The following is a 22593-nucleotide window of genomic DNA, read 5'->3' as shown; positions in this document are numbered from 1 at the left end:
CTAAAGGTTTAATGCTGTGTTAAAAAATTTCACTCTGTTTCTCTATTTCTGTTTGTTATTGTGTACTTTCAATCCAATAAATGATGCTGACAAATGTGCGACCCATGGAAAGCGCATTAAAAACACACTCCCACAACTATCCCAATCTCCACTCTGAAACACATTTACTCCTCTTGTTTTAGCTGTGCCCTCTTCCACTTAGAATGTAAGCTCTCTAATGAGCAGGGTCCTTCATACCCTTTGTTTTCATGTATGCGCTTATTTTGTCTACCTTACATGTCCCTGTTTTACGTATGTACTGTTTTGCCTACTTTACGGCACTGCGGAGCACTGTGGCGCCTTACAAATCTACGATAATAATAATGATGGTAGCCTCCAATGTGTGCTCCTCTGTGTCTTTTGTTATTACACCCTCACCGCAGGTCTGCCCCAGACTTTTATTTTCCCCACTCTTGTCCATATGTCATCTTATTGGCCATGCATTCGCTGGCCTGAACAGCCAGAGTAACATCCCATCCACAAACATAGTGCAGCCTTGGTAGAAGAGGATCAGCACTATGTGGGTGGAAGAGCGATGATACTGGGGAAGTAACTATGTAACTAGAATGTAAGTCTGCAACAAACCACTCTGTGACTGTAGCGTTCAGTATGATAATGACTGCACAGAATCCAGGTAGTAGCAACCCCCACCTGCCCCAACCTCTGCTCCATTATAGGTGCACAAACAATGAAATACAAAAAAACAAAGGAACTGATTGGTGCCCCACTATACTCATAGCCAGCACTTATCATAATTCCACCTTAAATGTATGCAATATATAAAAAGTAAACAATAATTTGTATTTTGCTTGACAGATTGGACAGATGATCAGCAAGCCCCTACACCTGCTGCCAGTAGATTAAACAGTGATGATTACCCTGTAAACTGGAACAACCTGGGCATGCTGAGCCGTATCCAGGGACAGCACAAGGATGCTATCTCTGAGCAAACACAAGACTTAATGCACAGAGGACCCGCAGACTTTCCATCACAGAGACGCCACAAGCAGCGAGTAGTAAATGTTCTGCCAAGTGTCAGTGAGAGTCTCCAATATCAGCTTTCAGCTCCAGAATTTACCTTCATGGACATCATTACGAGGACAGCTCATCACGCAGGAAATGTGACCGACGTGTTCAATAAGCACATGGTCTCCAGACTGAATTACAGCAGCATGGAGGACAACATTGCGAGGCTGCAGCAGAACATGCAAACTGAGGTTCATAATGTGGTGTTGTCATCTAGCAGCATCCCTAAGATATCAAAGCGAATCCCACAGCATCAACTTGCTCTAGGTAATCTATTATGTCATATTATACATTGTCACCTGAACCTTCTTATCACAGATAGCACCTCAGGAAAATACGTGGGGATTGTCTGTGATTTTTGTACCACAAGTAACATACGTGTTTGTCATCACAAAAATCCAAAATATTGCTGCTAGGAATGTAGTGGTGCATCCATATATAGACCCACAAACTACTGAGTCTCTTCATGCTCAATATATGTGTTAATGAAAATACATAGGAGAGACGTAAGACTAGCTCTGCTCTGAGTTCAGGTCATGGGAAATATATGACTGCATAACCGCTAAGAGCTTGGAGCTAGTCTTGCATCTTTACATATGGTTTGTTATTTTGCCAAAACTTGGATATTTACTTCCAGAAGAGGATTCTAGCAGGGCCAGCGTGGATATAGGTCAGAAATAAAGAGGGTGAATGAGGACATTGTAAGGGTGTTTCTATTTCAAATAATTGCTTAAAAGATGGTGTCTGTGCATTATTGTAATTTCTCCCTGGTGCACTACAGGTCCCAGCTGTCCCTGAGAGCCAGGGCATGCTGACTCTTGTGGTTCACCAAGTGCCAGCATGCACTGGCAGCCATTGATATAATGGGACTTGTAGTTTTTATCAGATTATCTCACACCCACCATCTGCTAGCCCTTATGTTATTCAACAAGTGGCTGCTTAAACCTAGGGTGGTTGGGGGCGCATTGTTTTTGCATGCCCAATCTCTTTAAGGGAATCCGGCCCTGTGCTGAGAGGCTTGTTTTGGAACAACGGCAGGGGGACTATATATAGTGTATAGTGCTACCAGCATAGTCTATTCATTTCAGAGGGACCCGATCTTAACATTACCAGCCTAAGCTGGCAGCACTGAGGCTGGTTACACTTTTGGGGGGGTCCCATTTGTACGGGGATATTGGGGGGACATGCTGGATTGGTACAATGTCACACACCAAGTAAGTAGAACTATGTATTTTATGAAAAAGTATTTTTGACTGGTGTTCAAGTTTATATATTTTTTGGTGGCATTGTTCTTTAAATACAGTGCAACTTCTTTATCCCGCCAGCTTAAATCCAAGGCCAAAATTAGCATTATATTGAGGTTGATGTTATAAGGACAGTGCATTTATACATTTCAATGTACTGGTATGCTTGTGTAGTGAATATACATGGTGGTAATAAGGGTGGTGTTCTAAAGAGGGAGCACTGCAGAGCCGGTTTAAGGGAAGGAGCTGGCAGGGGACTAGTTCCCCAGGCCCTCATTTCATGGGGCCCCCTGGGCCAGGAGTGAACCCACAGCTGTAACCGGGGCCATGTGGCACAATGATGAGGAGGGCACTGTTGCTGACTGCACACTTTAGCTGCAGAGCACTGCGCTTAATTATACCTGGTGACACCATCCACCGGATGCGATCAATGCTTAGGTATTGTTCTACATCACTGACTTCCTTAACAGACGCCACCGTGACATCATAACATCGCAACTCCATTGAAGAAGAGCCAGGATGAGAGAGGAGAGGAGCTGCACAACCTTGTGGGACTTAGGGGAGAGGGGGTGGAAACATTAAGTGAAAACCAGGGGTGCTGGGTAGAAACCCTAATTCTATTTTCATATTCAAATTTACATGTAATGACCTATGAAATGTGCATAGTTTTTGTACTGCGCTACACTGTCTTTAAATAACCCCTATGTATATGTATTTAAAAAATAAAACACTATTATTAAGATCATCAAGGGGAACTATTATTAAATACCATTAATGAGGCATTATTATTCATTACATTAATCAAAGGCGCACTATTATTTGTTATCATCAAGTGACACTATTTTTAACTTGGATCATAAAAATAGCAGTAATATTAATTATGACCATCAATGGTTATGATAGTTCAGTATATTCAGAACCATATGATTCGAAATTGGCTTAGTAAGTAACACTCTTAATTTTAGACCATAGAGCCCCTACGTCTTAAGTGCCACAGGCCCCCCAAAACCTTAATCCAGCTCTGGAGCGCTGTATTTGTAAAATATGCACTAGTAAATGTTTATGTTTGGGTAACAACTCCCACATCTGAATAGTTGCTCACCAATCCCCAGAAATATAGCAGCCAGCTGTGGTGGTCTGCCTGTCTTATAGCCAATAATAAGAGTGAATGTCTGTATCAGTGTGTGCATGCTGACATCATCTACACCCAGGGCCGGACTGGCCATCTGGCACTTCTGGCATTTGCCAGAAGGGCCGATGGCCGTGTGGGCCAGTCCGGCTCCTGGCGCTGGTCGATCCCGGCACTTTAAGTTTTGCACGGCCGCGCGACGTGACTTCATGCGCTGCCGCGCAGGAACTCTTGCAATCTGTGGTTCAGCTGTTGAGGACGGAGAGTGGATGCCAGCCAGCAGGCTGATTAGGTAAGTGGTTTCTTTTTATTTTAGTATTTTAATTCCGGGGGATAGGGACAGTTACTGGAGGGGGAGTGGGGGATAAATGAACATAGCTGCAGGGGAAGGGTTGAGATAGTGAACATAGCTGCAAGGGGGGGAGAGAGTGAACATGGTTGCACGGGGAGGAGTGATATAGTGAACATGGCTGCAGGGGGGGAGAGAGTGAACATGGTTGCACGGGGAGGGGTGAGATAGTGAACATGGCTGAGGGGGGGGGGAGAGTGAACATGGCTGCGGGGGGGGGGGGGAGAGTGAACATGGCTGCAGGGGGGGGGGGAGAGAACATGGCTGCAAGGGGGGGTGAACATGGCTGCACGGGGAGGGGTGAGATAGTGAACATGGCTGCAGGGGGGGGGGGGAGTGAACATGGCTGCAGGGGGGGGGGTGAACATGGCTGCAGGGGGAGGGGTGGGATAGTGAACACAGCTGCAGGGGGGAGTGAACATGGCTGCAAGGGGGGGGGGGGAGAGTGAACATGGCTGCAGGGGGAGGGGTGAGATAGTGAACATGGCTGCGGGGGGGGGGGAGAGTGAACATGGCTGAGGGGGGGGGGAGTAAGTGAAAATGTATGTTAATAGAGGGAGTGTGTGTGCTATGTTAATATAGTGTGTGTGTGTGTGTGGCCGCAGCAATTCAATTAGGCGTGTGTGTGGCCGCAGTTTTTTAATTAGGCGTGTGTGTAGGTGGCCGCAGTATGTTAATATGGCGTGTGAGGGAAGGATCTTAATATAGTGTGGGAGGTAGGCTATTTAATGGTGGCGTGTAGGTAGGTGCTAATTATTTAAGGTGAGGTGAAGAAACCTTTAATTTCATGCCAGGGTGGTGTAAGGTTATCAATTGAATATGGGGCTGATTTTGGGGAGAAGGGCTATTTATTAAATGTGTATATGAATTATTTATTCTCGGGAACGGTTGTGGAAAATGGCTATGTTTATTAAACTTTAATGCTATTTAATTTATTGTAGGGACTGTTTGGAGGGAGGAAAAAATGTTTTGAGTAAATTGGTATACTGTTAATTTAATGTTGGGGCTGGTTGGAGGGAAATAGGTCTACTTATTAAATGTGAATATAATTATTGTTGGAAATGGAGGGAGGCCTAATTATAAAATGTGAGTGCTACTGATTTAACACCAGGGCTGGTTGTAGTTTTCTAAATCTCATGTACCCATTTTTTTCAAAATAGGGCATCCAATATTCGAGGATCAAGACAAGCAGGAACTGAGCTAAAGAAATCAGCTGCTACAAGTGGTGAAAGAAACAAGACAGGTAGGAGAGAGCAGATCATTCTGCAAACTGTCCTGAATCTGATGGGACAGCCCTGAATTTGGGTGGCTGTCTCGCTTAGTCAGGATTTGGTCCGACTGCAAGGACAGTTGGGAGGTATGTCTCGCTTCACCACGTACTGCTTGTGAAGGCAGAGCTGTGTGCATCTAACAGTAGTGCACACAGTATTGCCTGTGTATTTGTCTAAAATGATAACCATGTTACCTAATAGGGGCCCTGCTGTCTTAAATACCCTTGGTCCCCCGAGCCTTAATCCAGCTCTGGTTAGGGGAAGGGAACTGATAGCTGCTCCCAGTTCCCGGACAGGACACAGCCTGCAGAGCAAGACGAGGAGCTCTAAGTATCACAAGATTTGGTAATCTCGTGAGACAAAGAGCTTCCCTACTCACTCTACAGGAAGTTCCCACCCTTATGGATGTCAGTAGCTCCAGAAGCATAGATAAGTACAGTGGGCTGGGGTGTCATAATGTGGCTGGGAGGGCAAGATAAATGTAATGTTTTATTACAATATATGTATCAATGTGCCATGTTGACCACACCCCACCACAATGCGTCCACAGCCTTTTTGGTGCCGCCGCTGTGCAGTTTATTTGCTAATCGTCTATGGAGGGGGCACCAAAAGTTCCCAAATTTCTCTTGCTGGTCCTGTACATACCATTAGCTAATACTGGTAAGCTCTATGCTACAAATAGAGAGTCAAGCTGTGACCTTTACAAAAAGTACTGTCATATTATTATCTGGAATAGAGGTGGGCCTGTGTGCTTTAAATGCCAGGGCTGATTTTTAGTCCCAGTCCGGCCCTGTCTACACCACAAGGTAAATAAGTGAGTTATTTCCCTTAAGTAATAAACATATCAGTATAGAACCTAATATAAACCAGATATATACATCTGTAGGCTTAGAAGACCAGCATCATTTAGCTAAGCATGAAGTATTAAAGTAAATAATAGAATATATTTTCTGCCATCTATGCTGTGTTCCTACTGTCCTGTGTGTGGTGATAATAGGGTAAATATGTAGATAAGACAGCCTACACTTTTGTTTATGATGACATAATGTTTCTGTCCTAAAACTATTGCAAATTCTGTTGTTTGAAAACATTACAAGTTGATTAAAAATAATAATAATGTCATTATATGTTTGTGAAATGTTTAGTTGTAAATGGAAGTTCTATTAGTGTTTTGAGATCTGTCTTATCATAGAAATCACGTTTCTTTGGTTAGTTTCAATGTAGTTACAAGTGGTTTCCACCTATGTTGAGGGACTTCTACAACCCTTTCTTACCTCAGACTATAACATTGAAGGGGGTTCTTTTGCCCCCATTTAATTAATGTATCTGTCGCAGTTTGTACTGGCTTTGCTGTTTTCCCAGTGTAGCTGTCCCTATTACTTCTGTCCCCTTACAGACAAGTCTTTGCTCACAAACATAATAGCCCATGTTACTGCTCTAGAATAAATTTTCTCACTGCCTGGAAAATATGCTGCTAATTATTATACTCTTTCCTTAACAGAACAGCAACAATCAAGTTTAAAAGAGGGAGGTGTACAATACATAACACATATAGGTTAGTAGCTGTTATCATATGTGTTTTTTGTCTTTATATTAAAGAATTCATAGTTCTGAAAAAAAAATTGAATATGTAAAAGTGTTAGGCAGGAAAATAATTGAAATAATGATTGTTCCTTGCATAAAAAAACATTATTGGGATTGTGTTTTATAAACTGGATAATGAACTATATTATCTTATTTACTAAATAACTATTTAAATATATGTACATTTCCAACATAATAATGCGAAAATTTAGTTTTTTAATACCTATTTTTTGTTTGTTTATTCTTTATATGCTGTTTAAAATTATTTTTAATATTTTTTTATAAACTTTTTAGTGGCTTTGTGGTATCAAAATGTATTGTGAGACACAGTGATAGGGAGGGTAGATTTATTATTCCAGTGGGTAAATTGAACAACCTTCCTTGCACGCTAGTGAATATTTACGCCTCAAATCAGGACCAACATAAACTCTTCAAGCGTCTAGGGACAATACTCTCTTAGGTTTGCAAAAGGGAGCTGATAGTAGATGGAGACTTCAACACAGTCCTTATCCCTCACCTGGACAGGTCTGCCCCCTGACCACTCTTTCCGATGGGAGGGATGGGAGGAACTCTAGAGCCTTACAAGATTTTCTGAAGCTGCACAATCTGTACTGCACATTGCTAATCTCTGACCGTTTGGCCCAAGATTATTCTTTTTACTCCCCCGTCCACAACACATATTCCCGAATTGACATGATCCTGCTCAGCCACAATCTAACCCTTAAACTCACTAATTCTAATATTCATTCAATCAGGTGGTCAGATCATGCCCCGATTCCGGCGGACTTCACTTCCTTAGCTTCTCGTTCCTCCTCCTTCTCCTGGAGACTTAATGAATCTCTCCTCCACAACCGCAACATGGTGGCCCACCTCGATTCCCTACTTTCCGAATATTTCGAGACAAATGAGTCCCCTGATATTTCACCAACAACTCTCTGTAATGCACATAAGGCTGCCATCAGAGGTCACCTTCTGGCCTTGGCAGCAAGCGCCAAGAAGAAGAGACTAGCTGAAACTACACGCATTACTACCTCCCTCCACCAACTAGAGGCGCAACATCAATCCAACCCAGATCCTGCTGTACTTAAACAGATAGTCTCTGTAAGAGGCAAACTCAACCTGCTGCTCTCCCACCAAGTGGCCAACAAGCTGAAATTGCTGAATCAGCATTTTTATGAAAAGGGCGATAAGACAGATAAGCTCTTAGCCACTCGGCTGCTCACCAAATTCTCATCCCGCAATCTTCTGACTTTTAGGGATTTTCTCTTGGTGGACTCTAATCATTTCATGGCTGGGCAGAATCATCGCAGTGAAAATGACTATTCTCCCCATCTCCTTTATATTTTTCAGACAGTTCCTGTTAAGATACCCCTGTCCGAACTATACTCTATGCAACAACACTTAACTAAATTTGTTCAGTGGTGTCCTCATTTTTCCCTCCCGCCTCTCACGCATGGGCGGATTTAGAAGCTGCCTATCTCTCCCTGCCTGACCTATCTGGTCTCTGGGGAATGCCTCCCGTTCCTAGGATGGCTCTGGTTAAACGTTTTCCAACCTTGGAATTTGCTGCTCGGACCTGGGAGTCCTGTAAGTGTCATCTTTCTGTTCCCTCCAGCCCTCTCCCCATCACTTCTCTGTGGCATAACCCCACCTTTCCTCCGGGCATGTCTCGATCTTTTTCCCGGATATGGACCACAGCGGGTTTTTCGGTTTGCTGGAAGTCTTCTTGAGCAGGGAAAGGCCATACCCTATGAAACTCTCTACTCTAAAGTCCCTGACTTTCATCCACCTTTCTATCAATATCTGCAGGTTCGACACTTTCTCCGGTCTCTCCTGTCGAGTAACTCACCTCCCCATTTGAAACTCTCTGCCTCTCTTCCCCCTTGGGGAAAGGCATGATTTCCTCCTTGTATAACCTCCTGCTAGATGATATGCTGACCCTTGGGAATGCACATGAGAGGGAGTGGGAGAGGTACCTGCCCCCTCCCTGGAGGAGGACTGCTGGGAAACCAGCAGATTGAATGTGGCCTCTAGTTTTATTTCTACATTAATTAAAGATAATGCATACAAGATTTACTACAGATGGTTTCTCACACCCGATAAACTAGCAAAGATGTATCAGTCTGCTCCTCCTGCCTGCTGGAGAAACTGCAGTCATCGAGTCACTCTATCACATATTTGGTGGTCGTGTCCTGTCATGTCCTCTTTCTGGGATAGGGTGGCAGGTCGCCTCTCCTCTCTTCTCCAATGCCCTATCAGGAAAGACCCGTGGTCATTCCTACTCTGCTACCCTATCCAGGACATCGAGTCTCACTCAGTGAAATTAGCCTTGCATGTTTTGGCGGCAGCTAGATGTCTGATAGCTAGGTTGTGGAAGCACGTGGAGCCCCCCCCCACACACACACGTCTCTTCTCTAAGATCCTATGTCTGGTTCATTGCCAACATGGAGAAAATTACTTCACTACTACGAGACAAAGAAGACAAATTCCATCAAATCTGAGCTCCCTCTGAGTCCCATAATACAGCCCTGCCGACATCCCCTCCCATAGGAGCTTATGTTCTTTGTAGCTCCCTTTACCTGACGACCATACCCTTCCCTCTTCCCCTGCCCGTCCCCCTTCAATTTCCATAGTTTCACCCCCCCCCCCCTTCTTTATTCATTACTTCCCTGGGTATATGTTTTTGTAAATTTTTTTAATAATGGCGGTCAAATATTTCATACACTATAATACCAGATTATCTTCTGAATGGCAGCAAAAGAGGGGGGAGGAGCCCACAGCTCGCTAGTTCCACCGCTGACACCCCACATACCTGTCCTTTGTCAGATGATACCTACTGATAATTGGAAAACTGAGACAGCGCTGACACTGATTGAGATAAAACACAATGCTGAATGGATAATAAACATTTAATTCACATACCAATTATATACAAGGTACATGCAATTAAAAAAATAAAAAAAAATAAAAATGCTGTCCCCTACTAGGGGATTGAATATACCTCGAGCTGAAATGTCCAAAGACAACTGATGTAGAGATTAGATAGTGCGATATAAGTTATATTCATAGAATGGAACATAGCCTGGACATTTCAGCTCAAGATATATTCAATCCCCCAGTATGGGACAGAGTTTTTATTTTATTTTTTTAACTGCATGTGTATTGTATAATATTTGGTATTACTTATCATTTAATAATTTTATTTTTGCCATATGGTGAACCAATTGGATCAAGTGTTCGTGTTTCTGGATACCAACACAAAGCTGGCCTGGATAACATAGAGATTTTAATGGGATCCTCTCTTCTGTCTGTGCGTCTCAGTAATAAGCAATTCTCCATCAGTAATTATTCTTATATGTACAACAAAGACAAATGTGAGTATCATGCTGTAATTCAGATGTCATAGTTCATAAATTTCAGGGTTTATAAGTATGAATAAGTCAAGTGTTCAACTCTTTAGGGATTGTAGTTATATAAGGCTTTGATTTTCAATTTTTGCAACATAGTTTATTTACAGGAAGTAAAAGTAACAACCTGATTAATTCAGTTATGTCATCACTGTAAATATCACATTTATCAGTGTTTAACAATTTTGTCTGTTTTTTTTAAAGGAGAAGGTTCTATTCATCAGTCCCTTAAATCACAAAGTTTGCAAAATTTTGGAACATTGTATCAGGATCAGAGCAAAGTAGTAGCAACACACTGTGACCTTGCTATATTGGAGAGCCTTGTTCATGGTGGAAATGCATTAAGTCTAAAGGTAACAAGTCCTAGATATAGATTTGTAATCAGTCTTTTGTGTTGCTATTTACGTGTTGTCTACTTTGCATACTAAGGGGTATATTTACTAAACTGCAGGTTTGAAAAAGTGGAGATGTTGCCTATATCAACCAATCAGATTCTAGTTATTTATTTAGTACATTCTACAAAATGATAGCTAGAATCTGATTGGTTGCTATAGGCAACATCTCCACTTTTTCAAACCCGCAGTTTAGTAAATATACCCCATGGAATTGAAACACCAGGATGTGGAGAAAATGATGCAGCTGTAGGAGGTAGCCTGCATCCAACTGTTTCAATTAGTAGTTTATGTAAATATTGAAAATAAGCAGAGAAAAAGTAGTTAACTCTTCTATATGGACTGATAAAATATCTACTATAGATGATACCTAAGGGTAAATGTATGAACCTCCGATTTTTTTCAATCGGCGACTTTGCAGGTAAAATTTAAAGCGAGTTGAAAAAATCAGAGGTTCATACATTTACCCCCTGGTGTCCACCAAGATTGAAAAAGTCTCTTATGTGCTGGCAAAATTGTGTACATGCTTCCTTCTTCCTCCACGTCTGCTGAACCTGTCCCAAAACTCCGGAAGAAGTCTCTCTTTTGCCAAGTAAAATTATGAAAAATATGCATTTTAATATTATGTATAAAATAGCTTTATTAAATTTAATTTAACTAGATTATATGTGAGGGAATTTAGACTGTAAGATTCATTGGGGCAGGGACTAATGTGAGTGAGTTCTCTGTACAGCGCTACTGAATTAGTGGCGCTATAGAAATATCTGCTGATGATGATGATGATAACATAATGCCCCATCCCATTTCCCCTGGTCTTTTCTAGTGGGTTTACCTATAAAGGGAATTGATACAAATGTAGATAAATTTGCAGCCCAGTTTCTAAGTGTAGCTCAATGCTTAGTTACAAACTGCTGGAAACACTCACAGAGGTAAACACTTATCCTAATTCACAGTAAGGGGGTATTCAATTGTTAGCGTTAACGCTCAAAAAAATCTTACCGTTAATACGGTAATTATTAGCGGAATTTCAGCTCGCAGAAATTCAGCCCGCTGGCAGCGAGTAAGTACCGTATTAACTGTTTACGCGCGCAAAATTACCGTATAATATGAAGTTTTTTTCGAGTACTCGTTTTTTTGTGTTTTAGCGCGTTAAAACTAACAATTGAATAACCTCCTAAATATGGTATGTAGCAGAAATGGAGAAAATTGCTTTGGACCTAATAATCTTGCTCAGATGTGGAAATACTATTTAACAGTAATACTTTCCACCCTGGCTCCTCCCAAGATCCTTTAGATCTCTGTAATTCCAAAATAGGCATACACTCTCTCAAAGTTTTACCACCTGCCATCCCCTACCTCCCACTACACACCTTCACTCTCCCCTTCCCGTACTGGCATCCGACACATACTATTAGTCTCTGGATCACTTACACCAATACACAAATATATCTGTATTGTAAAATGGTTCTGGGCATCTAATACAAATGTAGCTATCTCTTACGTCTGCTTATGTATGTAAATGTGCATGTTTTACCCGTTTGAACTGGAATAAACTTTTGTATTGAAAGTAAGCCAGCCACTAGACACACTCTACTGGAGGATACACCTTACAAATAAAATAAGCCTGGTACGGTATTTAATTAGCAAAACTAAGGCTGGGTGCACACTGCAGAAAATTTCTGCTGCTGCGATATCGTTAACGATTTTACAAACGACTAAAAGTCCCGATCATCGTACTAATTCATGTAGACACTATACATGTTTTACACAATTTAACTTCAGATCTGTGATCTTCATGTGTCATAACTGTCGGTTGAAAAGATTGTGACTCTGTAAACTCTCTGGAGATCTATGGACACTGCTGGTCATGAGTACATACGCACTGCAGAATTATAACAACATCATTCCATCATTTGTAGAGATTTTTAGTCCATTTATAAAATCAAATCAAACGATACGATGTGCTCTGGAACGATAAAAAAATTTTGTGGCAAGTATACACACTAATGCAATATTGGACCTAACAGTCTTTTATTGTGTGATTGGCACGATAATCGGATGAAAAACCTATAGTGTGTACCCAGCTTAACCCTTGGGTTGTATCTATGATAAATGTATAAACTCAATTAAATATGTTATACTTTAAATTATATTTTAACAGCTCTGTAAGTGTTCTTATTGCCATGTATACTTATTAGTTACAAGTTTATAAACATCTGTAAAACATTTTTCTTTTTTAGGCCTATTTTATATCCAAACTTCCAGACTTGACACCGTTACATAACACTTTATTTTACCTCAACTTGTCGTTTAATGAATTCTGGCAGTTTCCCACAGAGGTAAGGTGCAGTCTTAACTCTTTGTTACAATGTGACCATTCTGCAGTTGTGCTAGATGGGAGAAGGGAGGATTACTATTAAACTAATGGATTTATTTACTAAACTGTTGCTTATAGCAACTAATCAGATTCTATTTATCATTTGTTTAGTACACTCTACAAAATGACAGAAAGAATCTGATTGGTTGCTATAAGCAACATCTCCACTTTTCTTGACTTATAAGGCTCTATTTTGTTACCATTTTTCAGTAGGTTTTGGGATGGGCCTGGTCTATATAGGTAACATGTAACTTTTTGCTCCAGGCCAAACATTTGTTGAGTCCTTCATACCAAATCCTTCAACCTTTCTGCTAGAGTTTAATATTACCTGCATGTTTCAGGTGTACAAGCTCGAACACTTGGAGTCACTTAAACTAAGAAACAACCCAATCAAGGAGATCCCATATGGTATCCACAGCCTGGAGAAGCTCAGGACTTTCATCATATCATTCTGTTCTTTGTCTTCTCTTCCTGCTGGGTACGGTGGTCACATCATTATTAGACTTACATATACACTTTTATAGGTATATTCCTGGCATAGTGATATGAGAATTCTTACTCGGGATTTAGATGGCATCACCGCACCCTCATTACCCACCATATATTGTGCAGAGCAGTGACGGGCAACATGAAGAAGCTGGAGGGCCCAGTTACTTACTTGAACCTTCTCCTGATGCCTGTCCCAGAGACAATTAATACATAGCTAGCAATGAGTGAACCGGTATAGTCAGATAGTGAGCATACAAGTGTGGTCGTCACCTCTGCTGTCACCAGTCAGCGGGGAGTGGATGGATCCCACAGCTCCCAGGACAGATGCCAGCTGCATGTTAGAGGGGACAACGCTTCTGCAGACACTTTCAGGGAAAGTTTTCCATGGGATATGTCCCATAAAATGGGGACTGTCCTCGGGATACTAGGATGTCTGTCATCCATATCAGATAGTGCTATTTACAAAGCTGCTAAAATGTAGACACTCTGAATGTAGAGTTCTACGCAAATGTAATTTGACTGCCGTGTGCACGCAGAGATGAACATTTGGGAGGTGTCTCTACACAAATGCCTTATATGACTATTTGCAGGATGTCAAAATAAAACAATTATGTCCACTATTACATTATTGTGACCCCCTTATGTAATTTCAACATTTCCATTTTGCTGCTGAAATATGGGAACATCAGAAATGGTATTTGTGTTTTCTTCTTATAATGTGATCCCGGGGATGGTGCAAAGGGCATCTCATTGTAATAAATGCATGATGCCCGACCACTGCCTTCTCTGAGGACATGTACAATCATGTGATTTTGCAGGGCACACAGTCCACAGTCTCTGTGTTACACTGGTAACACGCAATCTCCAAACTTCGATGGTCATTTAAATATCTCGTCCCACAACGTGAAATCAGGTTTTTGCATTTGGGCACAATATGAGGCATATTACTAGTTATTTTTTAATACTACAAAGTAATTTGTGTGAAACCTCCTACCTTATTATTGATAGCATTTATATAGCGCCAATTATATTGCGCAGCGCTATACAGAGGATATGTAGTCATTCCGATCATTCAGAGACACAATTGCTTTATTCAGCAACATAATATTGTTTCTAAATTGCTAAAAAAAAAAAAATGAGTATGTCTGTTTATCTCCAGTTTTATTTCACAAACTGTGTCTTTGGTTTCTTTTGTAGGCTGTTTCTGCTGCCATATCTGCAGGTGCTGGATGTCTCCTATAATAACATTACTTCAATTCCCAATGACATATCCAATCTCAGGTAACAATACAATAGTTACTTTGTGGGTGGGGCTTACACAAATATTCCCTGACTCTGCCATCCCCTGTTATTGTCTACGCAATGCACACATAGGTACATGGGCACCTAATCCGCTTATCGGTTGACATCTTACCTTTACAGTGTTACCGGCAGAGTTAACATACCACTATGAAATAAAGACACAGAGACTTGTTTTGGCTAAAATGAAAGGTCAGCAATTTATTGAAATGATCAATATATTGAGAAGAGGTGGCCAATATAAGCAGACCAATCAGCCCCTAGGTCACACCCATGAGCTATAATCTCCGCCCCAATAGATTGGGTACAGCTGAGGCACGCCCACCTAAGCGGTGCCCCATAACCCCAAAGGGGTCTTCTCACTAATTGCCCAATCCCTTTCGGGGAGAGTGCCTACCACGTCTTGAATGTGACCAAATTGTCCGCTGACTGGGCTGCTTACCGCAAATACGAAACTTTATTTGTGAAAATTTAACTCAAACTGACCCAACACTAAGAACCATAAAAAAAAAGAAAAAATTAATATATACAACCAGAGCGAGAAACCAAAATAGGGCCTGGGTGGGTGGGAAAAACTCTCCAGAACAATACATTTCTGTAATCCTGCCCCCTACGTCGCTACTGATTTGCTGACCCCTGCCCCCCAGTGGAGTTAACTCTTGCTATACTTTTACTTTCTTTTACCTGCCCCCTCAGCGTTTATGTTACCTTGGGCTAATCCCCGCCCTCTGTTATCCTTCTGCTTTAGGAGCAGCCCATGTAAAATCTCTCTGCTTCTAGTATTACAGGATTGTGGGTACAGCTGGAAATGGTAGAGCTGCCTACTATCACTTCATTATAATATCTATAGCCTCATTGATGTATTAATTTAACCTCAAGTGGGGTTTACACCAGGACGGTCTTTAATTCACATGTCACTATTTATGACATATCTTTTGAATGTTTTTATTACATTGGTAGATTTGTGTCTGAAAATGCATCTGCTATATAAAGTTGCCTGGTAGGTGTAAAATGCGTTCTGTTAGAAGTATAGACCCCGTCTGTTTCTGCACCTCTCAGGATGTTTAATAACCAATGGCCTGATTCATTAAGGATCTTAGCTTGAGAAACTTCTTATTTCAGTCTCCTGGACAAAACCATGTTACAATGCAAGAGGTGCAAATTAGTATTCTGTTTTGCACATAAGTTAAATACTGACTGTTTTTTCATGTAGCACACAAATATCAACTTTAAATTTCAGTGTACAAATAAGCTATCAAGTATTTGTGTGCTACATGAAAAAACAGTCAGTATGTGCAAAACAGAATACTAATTTGCATCCCTTGCATTGTAACATGGTTTTGTACAATTCAGATTCACATGTCACTAAAGTAAAAATCCACATTCAAAGTTAGACAGATTGCGCTGTTCTCTCTTACCTGATCTTGCAGTGCAGACTACCTTACGTTCTCTCTTGCTTGTTCTTGAAGCGTTGTTGTCAATTGCCTTCTGGAACATTGGGGTCCTGTATTGAAAATGTGCAAAAATGCAAAATGTTAACAAACCCTGAATGATTCAAACACAACACTCCATTATGACCAAATAAAACAACCCCTTACTACAGGCATATATAGACAATAAAAATTTTTAAAATTATCTATAATAATATACTAACAGCTACCAACCCCTGACAGTCAGTTAATTAACCCCCCAGCCCTTAGCCAATTTATAATTTTTATGAACCCTGCAGCTTATTCCCCCCCCCCCCCAAGTCATGATATCACCTCTGGCCCCCATATAGAGAAAATAAGTAAATAGAGAATAATAAGTAAAGCCACTCAGCCTATTATCCCACCCCCAGCCATGATCTGTGCCACTCCCCTCCCCCCCCCATTAATTAATTATTTCTGCCTGAAAACGCCAGGTTCTCCCCACATATTGTGTCTGAAAATGCCAGGTTCTCCCCCCCCATATTGTGCCTGAAAATGCCAGGTTCTCCCCCCCCCCATATTGTGCCTGAAAAGGCCATGGTTCTCCCCCCCATATTGTGCCTGAAAATGCCAGGTTCTCCCCCCCCCCCCCCATATTGTGCCATATTGTGCCTGAAAATGCCATGGTTCTCCCCCCCCCCCCATATTGTGCCTGAAAATGCCAGGTTCTCCCCCCCCCCCCATATTGTGCCTGAAAATGCCAGGTTCCCCCCCCCCCCCATATTGTGCCTGAAAATGCCAGGTTCTCCCCCCCTCCATATTGTGCCTGAAAATGCCATGGTTCTCCCCCCCCCATATTGTGCCTGAAAATGCCAGGTTCTCCCCCCCCCCCATATTGTGCCTGAAAAGGCCATGGTTCTCCCCCCCATATTGTGCCTGAAAATGCCAGGTTCTCCCCCCCCCCCCATATTGTGCCATATTGTGCCTGAAAATGCCATGGTTCTCCCCCCCCCCCCATATTGTGCCTGAAAATGCCAGGTTCTCCCCCCCCCCATATTGTGCCTGAAAATGCCAGGTTCTCCCCCCCCCCATATTGTGCCTGAAAATGCCAGGTTCTCCCCCCCCCCCCATATTGTGCCTGAAAATGCCAGGTTCTCCCCCCCTCCATATTGTGCCTGAAAATGCCATGGTTCTCCCCCCCCCCCCCATATTGTGCCTGAAAATGCCAGGTTCTCCCCCCCTCCCCATATTGTGCCTGAAAATGCCATGGTTCTCCCCCCCATATTGTGCCTGAAAATGCCAGGTTCTCCCCCCCCCCCCCCCCCCATATTGTGCCATATTGTGCCTGAAAATGCCATGGTTCTCCCCCCCCATATTGTGCCTGAAAATGCCAGGTTCTCCCCCCCCCCATATTGTGCCTGAAAATGCCAGGTGTTTTTAGTGTTATTAGTTTTTAGTGCTCCCAGTTTTTAGTGCTCCCAGTTTTTAGTGCTCCCTGTTTTTAGTGCTCCCAGTTTTTAGTGCTCCCAGTTTTTAGTGCTCCCAGTTTTTAGTGCTCCCTGTTTTTAGTGCTCCCAGTTTTTAGTGCTCCCTGTTTTTAGTGCTCCCTGTTTTTAGTGTTCCCAGTTTTTTAGTGCTCCCTGTTTTTAGTGCTCCCAGTTGTTAGTGCTCACTCTAAGTTTTACTTACCTGCCGCTGCCTGTGAACTCCTCTTCTGGTCTTCTCTGGCGTCCGGCGGTGCTTGTGGTTTCGCGCGGTCTGTCTGATCAGTGTGGTCTCGTGAGATGTTAACATCTCACGTGACCCACTGAACAGCGCACATCGCCCACACTGACGGCAGCTGACAGCTAGTGATTAGCTGTCATCTGCCGTCTTCTGCCTACACTAGCTGAGCCTGTATATGGAGTCATAGGTGGACTCCATACACACGGGCGGACCCTATAAGGTAAGAATTTCAGGGGGCGGGGTTTGGCGGGCGGGAGGGAGTTGTTTGAATGGGGCAAAAAAAAATAATATTTTTTTTTTCTTCCCCAGCGCTGCTGCGCCCTCCACGACCCAGCGCCCCAGGCTGCAGCCTGGTCAGCCTGTTGGCTGATCAGACCCTGCTGATCCAGGACCCTTACATTTTTGTAGCCCATTTTTATTGATATTTTATTCCAAATCCGTCTTTCCTACTAGTGTAATGTAAAAGGTTGTCAGTGACAATGGCTCACTTGTGGTCAGCCTCTGGTTTACTCAGCTGCTGCTTTTATAACACAAAGACAGCTTTAACCAACTTAGGCTGATATTGTAGTGTGTTGCCAATTGGGTGACTATTCTATTCAGTCAGAATCTGATCTAAACATATTGCAACCAAATGGACATTATGAAAATACATAGACATTGAGCCAATAGTATGACATCAATTGTATGGCATCTGTAGCCAACTGGCAGAGGAGGGCAGGCAAAATTTAGCCTGTAGGGGGTGGGGACAAGACTCGACTCAGCAGCCTATTGGGAACATTTTAAGGAAAAAAATATAGGTGGTCCAATGACCCAGCCCAAGGTAGCCCAGTATGTGACCGGCCCGGGGGCAGATGTCCCCCCTGCTCGCCTGCCCCTGCCAACTGCTATAAAGATATTCCTTGTACCCATGACAGTAATGGTCCTTCAGCCTAATTAGTGAAACACTATACATGTGGCAAATTTGGCCACAATCGGGAATAACAAGCGGGTCTGCCACTGTATGGGCACTTGTAGTTTTGCTTAATATTTTGCCTGTTTCAGACAGGAAGGAAACAAGCAACAGCCGTTTGATAAAAAGAAGAATGGATTCCTATCGGTTCCTGGGAGATAATTTGAAATGGTTCAGCACTGCAAAATAAATATAAATTAAAACCGTGTTAATATGCCTTTAAATGGCCTTTCTGGGCATTGCTCTATTTACTGCTGCTGAAATATTAATTACTTTCAAAACATTGCATGTTTCTTAGCTGTCTGATCTAAGACAATTATTTATTCATATGCTGCTGGTTGCTAATGACTTGCAGTTATTCAGCTGTAATAAAGCAGCTCCTTTTTAGGAAAATTAAACACATTCAACAATACTAATATCTCAAATCTATTTATTGGGATTATTATTATCCATTATAGCAGATCTATGGTAGTATTCCAATGTATCTCGCTATCTCCAGGCTTCAGCTGCTGGTTTCTGAAGAGACTAAAATGAAATTTGTGGGAGATTTAAAAAACAAAACCATGAGGTCAGTTAATTGCAACATAATTCTGCCCTGTGTTTGAGACTAAAAAGAAAGCGAAACATATATCTGAATGTTATTTTCTCAGGGTGTAAATTGTATGTATTGTATAAATCTATATGTTTTTAGGGCTCTGGAGTTCCTGAATGTGGAAGGAAATAGCCTCCCTGCGTTACCTCGTGGGGCTCTGAAACTGAAGCTGAAACACTTGCGTGTGGGGAATAATCCAATGCACCCTCTGTTCTGGGCAGAAAACACCCATATTCAACCACAGCGGCTAATTGACTTAGCAGCCATGTCTTTTGGCAAAAACAACATGTTTCGCTATTGCACAGCAATTCCCGCAGAAGCCAAACGCATACTATGCAAGTAAGTCACTGTAAGGTTCACTACCAGGACATTTCAAACCATTGCTCCCCTTTCATCTTACTGATTTCATTCAAGAGACCTTTGTGGTGCATCAGGTGGGGGACATAGTTTAGATATTAACGTCTGAACAGTACCTGAGTTTACATGTCGTTCTTCTTTCCATCCAGTTTGAAGATCTGTGATTGTTGCAAAGGAGTTCTATCAGGGGAAGGACTTTGTTTTATCCGACCGTGTGACAAAATCTTTGGGATCCGCAAGCTTCCGTTTATATTTCACGCCTGCTCACCGTCCTGTTACAGAACTTTCATGTCTCAGACAGACTCTCTGACTCAGCACCTTTATGAAAGTTGATGCTGGCTCTTACCGCTATTACTTTATATTGTAACACCTTTATACCAGGACTATATCACTCTTCTGTAAATCGCCAACCATGGAAAATTACTTAGACCGTCAGTACTTAAAGTGGACAGATAGTATCTTTTAGTGATAATGCAGGAAGAAAATCTGCAGCATTTAGGTCTGTAATAGTAAATGACATCCTAACTACAACCAAAGATTACTTGCCCTGGGTCTAACGTTCAGGATATTGGGATGGTCCCCCGAGGTCTCCCGTATGCTGTCCATTGCTTCTGCACTTTCCCACTGGCAGCATGTTGTCAGTGGACAACATGCTGCTTGTCTGAAAATAGACCAGTTTGGCAGGAGCAAGGAGAGTGCGCCAGACATTGGGGACCGGCTGAGTGTTGGGATGAATTATCATTTAACTTAAGATTAACATATTTATGCTCATGAGTGATGTCATATGAGTATTTTAGAACTACGCAGCATTCTACCATCTGGTATTGGCTCACTGCACTCATCCTCGCAAATGATTATGCTTTTTTTATATGCTGAAACATTTGCCCGACATTACTCTGAATAAGAGCATTCTGGACGCCTTACTTGTGTACAGCCCCAAACTGGAGAACCTTTACTCTAACCTGTCTTCAGGGCCCATTGGCAATTTACGTTTGTTTAGATATCGGGTTTATCTGGCCCAATGCTGGCCCCATGGGTGCCTTCCTATTTCAGGGAAATCTACCCAGTACTTTCTAGGATTTGTATAGTCACTCAGGCAAATGCAGTTATAAAGATACAACAGTATATTTATTGTCATACAAACAACACTAGATTATTATTTACACTCAGTAAATAAATGCCAGGCAGGTTTGCCACATCATCTCTCCCTTACCCCACTAGTTCAAGGAATTATAGTCACCTGGCTGTCCAGACTTCACGACCCATGGATCTCTCTCAGCTGCATATATAGACTATAGTAGAGAACGACAACTCAAAACTAGATCTTGCACCTTTCATCAATGAAATCCCAGAATGAACACCCTTCCCCCCTGGAGTGGATCCTTATATCTCAGGTCTAATTTCCACAGTCTTTCTCCTCCCTAGGCAAACCCCTGGGTCTATTCTTCTTAACCATTGGTCAGTGCAGGACTAGGGGGGGTTGGAGAGGGCAGTGAAGATGAGCTGTCCTTTCACAGAAGCCCTCTGCTGGGATGCAGACAGAATGTCTAGACTAGTCCTAAGGAGAACAATTGATACTAATTGGCTTCCCCTACTTCCAAGGATAAGGTAGCAGTGAGCTCCTCCTAAAATTAACCCCTTACACTACTTTGTGATGTCAGAGGGTCCCCAGCTCTTCCATGCTTCCTGTAGAGGAAGGAGGGGGGAAAATGAATGCAGCTCCAGCCCTCTCACCTGTATTGAGGACACCACCTCATCTTTACCCATAACCCTCCTGGCTTCAGTTTAAGGACAATGAATAACATTACTGCAAGTAATCAAAATATAATACACAATATATATATTTACATTGAACTACAATGTCCCCTTAACCACATGTAATTGGACAATGCAGTTGTAGTCTGGTGAGCTGGGGAACAAAAGCAAGGGCTATAAAAAGTACTATAATCCACATTATGTGAGAAACGAGAAACAGAATGGTTAGCGTATCACACTCGTTTAGTCACAGTGTTCTGTGGAGCTCATCACACCATTACAGGTAAATGTATCACATTGTTGGAATCAAGGATTCCTGGGAGCAAATCTACAAAACCTACACAGAGGGCCCTGGAAAACCTCTGTCCTGGGCATAAGCAACACAGTAGCGCTGCCTTGAAAAAAATCATTATGGCAGCTCCCATTTAGGAAAGGAAATGTAGAAGTGATGTAAAGCAGTATATGGTATTCACTCATCATCATTTATTTATTTATATAGCGCCACTAATTCCGCAGCGCTGTACAGAGAACTCATTCACTCATCATATTTTCAAATGTCTAAATACATTCTCATTACTTAAGGCTTTAATAAGACTATTTTAATTGTTTATGTTTGGTTCAACATGCCATTGCTTGCCATACCAGCCTGCTTATATTAGTGACAAGTTTGGCTGCAAGTGGAGTCCTCAGCAAGTCAGACAGTCGATTTGGAATTTTGTTTCTTAATAAGTTCAGATTGCCGATGTTTAATAAGTAGCAGATCCATAGGCTGTATCTCACCACAGACAAGCTCCACAGAATCTGGTCCACAGTTTCTAAATACTGCTGGACACACTGCGGTGAGATTGGCTTGTTCATACATGTTCTCTGGACATGCCTGAGGCTCAGATCATTGTGGGAAGTGGTGTTCCATCTGATCTGTCAGGTCACTAAATCAAGTATCCTCCCATGCTCCACTGGGCACATCCTCTTCGCCACTAGGGCGGCAATAGCCCAGCATTGGAAGTCTCCTCTACCCCCTCCCCTCTCTAAAATTGTCAAAACCCAAGGTAGTTATGTGATGATAACCATTGGGTTTAAATACTCCACTGAAGTGTCTTCCCCATTGCTCAGGTGGTTTCTGTGATATGCAAAAGGACAAAAAGGCTTATTGTGCTGAAACCATATATATTCCTATAGATATAAAAATATAAAATATAA

General features: G+C 42.2%; 1 protein-coding gene across 3 annotated transcripts in view; it reads left to right on the top strand.

Moving 5' to 3' along the window:
- Window positions 1–21679, top strand: part of LRRC63 (leucine rich repeat containing 63) — a 29936-nt gene extending 8257 nt beyond the window's left edge. For 2 of the 3 annotated variants that reach the window (XM_075199718.1, XM_075199719.1), the window contains exons 4-11: window positions 856–1332; window positions 6560–6613; window positions 10254–10402; window positions 12682–12780; window positions 13160–13296; window positions 14505–14588; window positions 19381–19620; window positions 19788–21679. In XM_075199718.1, the coding sequence (XP_075055819.1) occupies window positions 856–1332; window positions 6560–6613; window positions 10254–10402; window positions 12682–12780; window positions 13160–13296; window positions 14505–14588; window positions 19381–19620; window positions 19788–19971 (1424 nt within the window). In that variant the 3' untranslated portion in view covers window positions 19972–21679. The remainder of the gene's footprint in view (window positions 1–855; window positions 1333–6559; window positions 6614–10253; window positions 10403–12681; window positions 12781–13159; window positions 13297–14504; window positions 14589–19380; window positions 19621–19787) is intronic. The other variant, XM_075199720.1, reaches the window with a different exon arrangement.
- Window positions 21680–22593: the final 914 nt, after the last annotated feature.

Source organism: Mixophyes fleayi, chromosome 2 (assembly GCF_038048845.1).
Source record: "Mixophyes fleayi isolate aMixFle1 chromosome 2, aMixFle1.hap1, whole genome shotgun sequence".
Taxonomy (NCBI): Eukaryota; Metazoa; Chordata; class Amphibia; order Anura; family Limnodynastidae; genus Mixophyes; species Mixophyes fleayi.
Note: the sequence above shows the minus strand (reverse complement) of the source record. Positions and strands in the feature narration are given on the sequence as shown.